The 8,787-nt window shown below is 42.2% G+C and overlaps 1 protein-coding gene across 1 annotated transcript in view; it reads right to left on the bottom strand.

The window, feature by feature from the left end:
* Positions 1-8,308, bottom strand: part of CDH22 (cadherin 22) — a 1,039,820-nt gene extending 1,031,512 nt beyond the window's left edge. The window contains exon 1 of the mRNA XM_078651916.1: positions 6,422-8,308. Coding sequence (XP_078508042.1) covers positions 6,422-6,715 — 294 coding nt within the window. The 5' untranslated portion in view covers positions 6,716-8,308. The remainder of the gene's footprint in view (positions 1-6,421) is intronic.
* Positions 8,309-8,787: the final 479 nt, after the last annotated feature.

Below are 8,787 nucleotides of genomic sequence, written 5' to 3' on the forward strand. Positions count from 1 at the left end.
CAACTTCGATCACCATCATTGGGGTGACCTTTGGGAGGCCCAGGTCTTCAACATCTTCCCTCGAGACAATCAACCCATTGTCTGACTTTCCCAAACCTCTTATCCTAGTGGGCTTCAGAAGCCCTGTTGTAGATCTGCGGCTACCTCATCCCTCTCCACTCGCACCTTGACCTTGTGGGGCGGTCACTCTGGAGTGTCAGCACAGGCATTGTCTTGATCGTTGTGTCCACCATTTGCTAGAGAGCTCCCCTTCTCGTTCCCGCGGCATCAGATGGTCGTGCCTCTCCAGCCATTTCCCTACCCCCTTGCCTTGGTAAAAAAGGGAGCTTCTATGTCTACCATAACAATGAGGCGGGCCAGGAACAGCAGGGCAAAACTGATGTTGAGGTCCTGCAAGTGTTTCTTGACTGCCATGATGTTTCGCATTGGCACTGCATCATTGTGGTACAATCCCGGTATATACTCACCCGGCTGCCCTAGACCAGCCAGAACCCCTGAGGTCATACACATTCCCTTCTGAAGGTGTTCACAGAGTCCCTTCTAAGGATAAGATGACACTGACATGTGCACAAAAATCCACTAAGCATGGAGGAATGGGAATCTGAAAAATGCCCGGAGATTAGAAATTACTGCAGTCGTCTATTAGGAAACAATTATTTCCAAAGTAGGTCCCTATCCTATAGGTGACATCGCAGAATAATGCAATCATTTTCTAATCCTGGAATATCAATCTCTGTGGTTTTTGTAATTGCGGACAGAAAATTCAACGTTGTAATTTCAATTGACCTTAAAATAACGTGTTTTCTTGTTTGTGTTAGTAGTGCAGCCACGTCCTTTGCATCTTTGCATTAATTGGCTTTTTTTGGGATCACTGTTAATATCCTTCCTGGATTTTTTCAACCAACAGAGCGATATTTATGTGCCTCTGCCACTTGATAACCTTAAGAAACATGATATAAACTAAGCATTCTTTTGCAGCATGAAGAGTGTATTTACAAGCCAAAATAAAATGTTTATTGAAAATAAAAGAATTCTTTTTGGCATTTATGGTAGTCTCTGTAGGCAATAGAAGACCAGAGAGAGCTCCGTGATGGATGGTGGTACCCCGTGAACATATGGCCGCTTCCAGGTGACATTGAAGATCTTAGACCTTATGATGTCTGATCTACAGCCACAGTCAGAAGAAGTTCATTGAGAAAGGATCTTTGAGAGAAAGGACTGTGTGGTTGCTGGGAACTCAAACTTTCAGATGAGACATCTCTTGAGACTGTGAAAACCCGAAGAAGAGGAGATATGGGCGAGTGGAGCACCAGCTCCTTCTCCAAGGATCAGTCGGATACGGCTGGGCGCGTGTAATATTCTTTATAATTAATGATAGCGGAGGCATTTATAGTTAGTAGAGGTAAATACTGCAGTTCCTGTGTTCCCACTTGGCGCTGCTCTGCCTGCATTGTACTTGTTTCTGTGAAACTATGATGCAGTGTTTTAAGTTTTACAATTAATGTAGGATTTGTTGGGTCATTTCACATTTTTGGTTTTACACTTTTGTCAGTTGGGTCCACAGTAGGAACCCTGGTACTACAGTTGCCAGGAAACATAGTTGAACTGATGGGGTTTCTATGGGGTTTTTCCCGGAGTTTTATATAGCGCGCACTCGACCCGAAGGCATCAGAGCGCTCTACATGAGCACCCGTTGAATTACAGATGGGCACATATATTTTTAGGCACAGGAATATTAAGTGATTTGCCCAGAATCACAGGATGTAGAACTTTCTGTCAGACTAAAATCCGGTTCCCCCGCTTCAAGGTTGACCACTCAAGCCGTTAGGCCACATCATCACACCTAGTTTTTTCTGTTATTGTTTTATCTAAGTTTTCATACATCGATGTAGGCGTCTGTGAAGCACCTGCATGAAGGGTCTGCCTCATGGTCCTCTCACCATAGGTGCCCCATGTCATAGGGTGCCTCATGTCATAGTGCCCGGCACCCACTCTGTATATGCAACAGTCTCAGTTTGTTAAGTACTGCAAAGAGTTTTGAAGTTTGATCAATTTACAGCACCCCGAAGTGGCCGTAGCTGCTGTAGTTTGGAATGTTGATGCGGCAGGGGACTGCTGAATTAAATATATATATAAACCTCAGTTTTGATAATGTAAAGGAGGCAGGAGAGGAACAGCCAGGAAGGGATTGTCAAGTATAATCAGATATTCAAATATTTCAGTGGCAGCTACCAGGTCTGAAATGTGCCCTTGTGTGAGGACCATCAGGACTTTCGAATTGGGTTAGAGTTTAGAAGTATGTGACAACAGGGTGACATCCTTGAACACTAATTTTCCCTTTGAGATTGTACATATTTTCTTAGGTGGTTCCTCACCTATATGGAATGTTCATTGTAATGTACGTAAATGTATAGCTCTTTTTATAGCAATTTCTTTTCAGATAATTACAACTAGCTGGAAAGATACTTCAAAAATATCATATAATGCCTGGTGGAACTTGTTATGTCATCATCTTAGGCTTGACCAGGCCTGTGCCACCACTGTTCCTTTATTAATTAAAAGAGACTTGTTATGGTTGCTGTTAACTGACTCCCTGTCCAGGCATGTCCCTTGATTGTTCATCTTTTATTCTCTTTCTTCTAATGTTGTATACTGTTATTTTCCACTTTTTTGTATTTATTGAAATAACAAGCTTTGAGTTTATATTCTAGTTTGCTCCTTTTTCCATTTTTTTTCTCTCCCCTTCCTCCATTTTACTTTTCTCTCTCTCCTCCCCTCCCTTAAACAAAATACCTTTAAAAGCTTTGTTCATTGGTACAGTTTATTTACCCCCTTTGGGGTTGTGATTTGTATATTTATTACATTTTGAATTCTTTTTTTTACCTTACTTTGTTGTCATCTATTCATGTAATGATGTTTTACTTTGTTTATTCTATTCAATAAAGCTTTCTAAACTTAAAAAAACAGGGTGACATCCTACCCACCAACTCTCAGTTTCACAGGTCTATATCTAGTATGCAAGGGACTAGCATGGTGCCATTGTAACGACTCGGTAAGTGGAGTCATCAAACGTGACCCTTGCATTACGCCCAGCAGCTGCCGGTGCAGGTAAGCACAGTGAGGCGGGGCAGGGAGTTGATAGACAATTGAATAGGATTTTATTTATTTATTTAGTTTTCCCTATTCCGTCATCTGTCGACTCCCCCCCGCCCCATCAGGGGGCAAAAGTTACAGTCCAGACATGCACACCATAAGAGTCTGAATTTGCCAACAGATGGATCCTTACCATGCCGTCATGTCGCACAAGTTGGGGCTTTGGTTTAAGTAGGCTCACGCTTGGCACAAACAAGAAGGTGTCAAGGCAGAGCTGGAGAGCATCAAGTCAAGGAAGTCATGTTGGATTTTGTAAGTTTGTTGGAGTCACTGGAATGCTGGCAACAGAAATCAGAATAAGACCTTCAATAGAGTGAGGTAGTCGGCTCTGGCTATGATCCGGTGAGCAGGCTGCAAATGAGGAGAAGTAGGCAAAAAGGTTTGTGCGCTTCTGAAGAAGTGCAGATAATATTAATGAGATGATTTTCGATGGATGGATGATGAAGGTCAAACCACTGCAGCTTCATCAGGCTATTTCGAGCATTGTGAGATATGCTGCAGAAGAGATAACCATGTCCATCGCCCTCCTTTCCTCCCCTTCTGCCTACTGAACTGCAAAAGGTAAACTTTGATAACAAAGTTCAACTACAATGTTTGTTAATCCAAGTGGTAATATTAGTCCTTTGTATTTGCAGTTAAATGTGACAAGTGACAGTTAAAAATCTAAAGCAGTGGTTAATTATATCTCACACATGTAGTGTGTCTCAATAAAGAACATAAAGAAAGCTTGAACCTTGCTTGACAGAAGATAGGCACTCATTACGATGAAGGTCGGAAGAGCGTCCGACCGCCATCGAAGCGGGATTGAGACTGTCCGACAAGGAGTCGATAGTCCCACCCACCATATTTTGATCAGACCGCCGTGTAGGCAGTCGGAACTGCCTTTTTCTACAGCAGATTGCATTGCGCCTCGGAAAAGGGCCGAAGCACAAACCACAGTACAAAAAGGCATTTTTAAAATGTTTGGGGAGCACCACAAGTGTCCCCTGGCCACTTAGAAGTGCCCAACAGGGGATGACAGCCTTGCTTGTAACCCCCAAAGTCCCTTTCTGGCAGTTTTTCATGGCAGTGGGACCGTCATGAAAAGGCTGTGGGAAATGGCCATTGTGATTCTGACGGCGGTGCCTGAGCAGGCACCGCCTCCATTCAGGATCATGATTACCGTCAACCTGTCGAGATCCGTAGATCCTAGTGAACAGACAAGGGTCTGATGGGCTGTCCCTTGGTGGGACCGCCACCAACTGACTGTCGGTGGAGGTCCCAGCGGCATTGTAATCCCACCGGCATCGTAATGTGCCCCATAATCCAGAATGGGAATAAATGGACAAAGCAGAATGAGAACCTTTGATCTCACAGGACTGTAAGGTTATTGGGATACTGACACTTCCAGAAGTGGGTTGGCCATTGGGAAAGGGAGTCCATAAGCCACAAATTAAGTCAGAGGGACATCTGACCTCCAATGCCCCTTCTTTCAGAGGCAATATCCTCCAGTTTTCTCTACCCTTCAGCCTGCCATTCCAAACACTGTAGCATCTATCAGAAATCACTAAAAAAATCAGATGGTCTGGGGCAAAAAGTTTAAAGACTTTAAACACTGAACTATTTTTTAACTGCAAGCATTTTCATTGATTCCTGGTTTTATTTTTGATGTTTTCTTGAGATAGATTAAACATGTCTTTGAAATTATGAGGGGGAATTCTCTGCTGAAATTACACTTGGCGTAAAATGTCATCCAGAGAGTTTTAAAGTAATTTGAAATTCAGTTGTCCATATTGTATATAATGGTGAAACTCATAGTTCATTCAAACAGGTTTTGCGTTATTTACAAAAGAAAACTTGCTCATAAAATAACATATGCCCACTATGTATGTTTCATGTATGCAATAGAAAAATGTATTTCATTCACCAACTTTGAACAATTGGAAACCATGAATGGGAACTGCTTGAGTAAAATCGGATATAAATGTGTAAAATGAGCACACTTGAATTGTGAATATATTGACATAGTTAGACAGCTATAAAGTGAATCTCACCACAGAATGCAAACTCAAAATTATACTAATTCTAATCCCAGACCAATAATTGGGAAACTACATGACCCACAACGGATTGTTAATTAGAAAGTTCAACAAAACTAACACCAGGCTGGTAATGAGGATTTTAAATAATACCCACACTAATGGCCACAAACAAAGACCATGGGAAATATATAGACTGTCCACTCTACCGCTATTAGCAGAATACTCGAAATATGCAGTTCATGGAACATCCTTAACGAAACGTAAACAATACCAAATCCACACAATTACTTTGTAAAGTTAAAAAGATCTACACAATGCTGGTAAAGGGAAACTATGACATGATGCTGTTTCGGCAAGGGGGGGGGGGAATTTAAAATATGCTGGCATAATTTGAGTAACTTCGTGAATTTCGCGTTACTCTTGTTACACAAAATTCGCCAAAATATACCATTATGACACATCGTGCAAATATGCTGGCGTTTACTTCAAAATTATAGTGCAGGCGCAGTGGAACAGAGTGATCACCCAGAACGTAAGCAGCTGTTGTGTGCTGCTACTGTTTTTTCCGCACATTTTTTTTTTTATCGTGAAATGTGTTCTTGTGTCAAAAAGTGAAGCATGGACGCATTTCACGAAAAAATATTGCGCTAAATGATGAATTTTTCACTTCACATAATTATTCATACTTTGAGATAATTTTCACAATATGTCACTTAATTACACGAAAGCGAACTACGCTAATTTGCCACATCCTATGTTAAGCTGCATGTAATGCTATATGTTTTCTGAGCACAGTAAACTTTAAACGTCACCAAAGGGCACACCACATGAAATACATTATTGAAATTCAGACCACTCAGTTAATGTAAACATTTTACCAATATTCCCATAATGAACAAATACAAGTGGTGCCAATAATCCATACCATATTACTAACTGAACCATGCCAGTGCCCACAGAACACCATTAATAGAAGATTTTATGAGAATTTCCAACTTACTAATAAATAATAATGCAAGATTCTAAGATACCCATTCAAACACTGATAACATTAGGTCAGTCTAATGACTGTTACCTGCACAACACTCCCTGGGAACACTTTTTCATACATAAAATTTACAGCTAAATGGAGAATTCTGATTTATAAAAGCTACACATATTTACATCAACTGGTGACTAAAGAATGGTACAATCTGGGACATGAGAGTCCAACAGAGCAGATGATGGAACAAAATAAATGTGCTCACCTTTCCCACATAGAGTGGCTCCGTGCCAGTGTACTCTTCGACCACAAAAAACTGGTTCCACACCCAGCCCCGTTTTACGCGTCCGCCGCCAGTAGATGCCATTCTAGACTCCAAGGATTGGTCCGTGTCCATAGAGAGTGTACCAGAATGCTTCAGGGCACAGACCAGCAGAAGCATGGTGAACACATAGCCCTGAAATGCCATCATTGCCAAGCACTGGAGTGATGCGCTTACGAGATGTTGCATAATGGACCCAGGCATCAAAGTGTGAGGGTCAATGTGGAATCCATTCATGTGCAAACTGTCAAACAGGATCAAACTTGACAAAAGAGTTGTCGTTCTGTCTAAATTAGTCTTGCCAGTTCCACAAAAACATTTTCCTCGTGTTTTCACTGTGTTCAGGGGAGTCCCATCTCTTGGATTCGCCTTTGATTCAGCAGTGATATTCCAATTTAGTTGACCACGGAATGTAAGGACCTTTTTTGTCCATTAGCCCAAAGACGAATATTATGACCCGTTGTATCTCACTGTAGGTAGAAGGATTGCTCCCGAAGATCCATGGTGACCTAAAAGCTCATTCATGACAATGATCCAATCATCCAATCGTGTTTTGAATAACTTCCAAGTCACCAAAATTACCACCAATCAGGGAAAAACATTTAATGCAAAGGTTGATGCCTGGAGAGTATATATCCATTCAAAGTAACTAAAGAAGCTGCTCAAACCAGTAATGTGATTTTATTAAAAACAGTATTACCATCAAGAGTTGTCTGGAGGGGTCCTCGTGTATTATTTTCCGGTCAGAAGTTGGGATTCTCAGCTTGTTACGTTTGATGGTGAGTGAAGCAAAACTGTTCAGGCTCTATCTTGGAGGGATTAATATTACTTTGTAGATCCTTCCATATACCACTCATTTCCTTTGGGTTGCAAAAAATGACTGGTCATAACATCTATATTCCCTATACCAACTACCTCTGACCTCCACTGGCTCACAACCATTTCCCCTCTTTCTTCCAACCTTCTGCATTGTTTAACTTTCTCCAGTAAAAAAGGTTGAGGAGTCTAAAACTCCCTCTAAGCAGAGTGTATTCCTCTTCTGGTGTCCTGAATTTTTTCTCTGTCGTGACCACAACATCCCCATACGGAAGACGGTGTCACGTGATTACAGAGACCACCCTCCTCTTAGCTCAGGGATTTGGGGTGTCAAGCTCTCTTGAAGGGGGATAGCAGTTAAGACACTTACGCTAGAGTCTGGACTTTTACCCAATGGAAATGAGGGTTCCTCTCATGAGAAGTTCTATTTGCGCATGTGTATGTGTGTGCCTTGCTTGCAGCCTATCACAAAGATGCTTCTAAAGTCTTTCTGGGGCCTCATCTTCCAGGATTGTAAACATGGAACCCCTAGAAACCATTAACTTAAAATTCTTCATGTCCCAGCTATACCAGTAGCCCTACAAAGAATTTGTAGGATCTATTCCTACAGGAAGATTACTCCCCTTGACTCTCAAAGTATGCACACCATCTCTTTTAGGGGTGTAATTTCAAGCAGCTTCCCTTCCAATTGACCTATAAACTCATGTGTGAAATGCCATTCCAAGTATTGGGGAAATTCTTCAGGACCAAGAACCATCTCAAACGTACTTGACAATCCAGGTACATTGAGAATGAGACCAACTAAAGGACCTGCTAAACGTAGAGGACAATTTAGTCAGAAATGTCGTGTTCAGATGCCATATCTATTTACAGTGAATTTATGAAGCATCGGATACTTCTCATAACAGCGCCATCAGAAAGACTTCGCTTCTCCATTCGTTGTCAGGCACTCATCCGTTCCCGGCTAAGGAGGGAGGTCCTTGTCAATCACAGCTGCCTGTCATGTCTCGCCAAGGGCTCCATCACTTTGAAAGACAGGGGTCTGGGTCAGCATTCCAGGGAACCTGAAAGGAAGACAAGGGACGTTATTAACAGTGACAAAAGCTCAACCATATCAAAGCTCCTTCCATCTCAGTAATATGCATGCGAGTAATGGGCAGAGTAATTCTTCTATGCAATGTAATTGAAGAATTTGCCTTTAAATCGAACACCCCCTTCCTAACCACAATGAACCGCTCCACTTCCTGTGAGGGTTGGGCAGAGATGGAGAGCTGGTAAGGACAATGGAGGGAAATGGTGTCTGTAGAAAGTGGGTGACTTGGGTGTCTGTAAGAAGTGGGTGACATGCAGGGCTCGAGTCGGGTTACCACGCGGGCGGTTGGCGTCCTCCCACTTATATTACCGGGAGCTCGATAACTGGAGCAAATGGAGCCACACATTCACTCTTTGGCCTCTCTGGGGCGAGATCGGAGCTTATTCAGAACGCTGCCCAC

This window comes from Lissotriton helveticus, chromosome 7 (assembly GCF_964261635.1).
Source record: "Lissotriton helveticus chromosome 7, aLisHel1.1, whole genome shotgun sequence".
Lineage (NCBI taxonomy): Eukaryota > Metazoa > Chordata > Amphibia > Caudata > Salamandridae > Lissotriton > Lissotriton helveticus.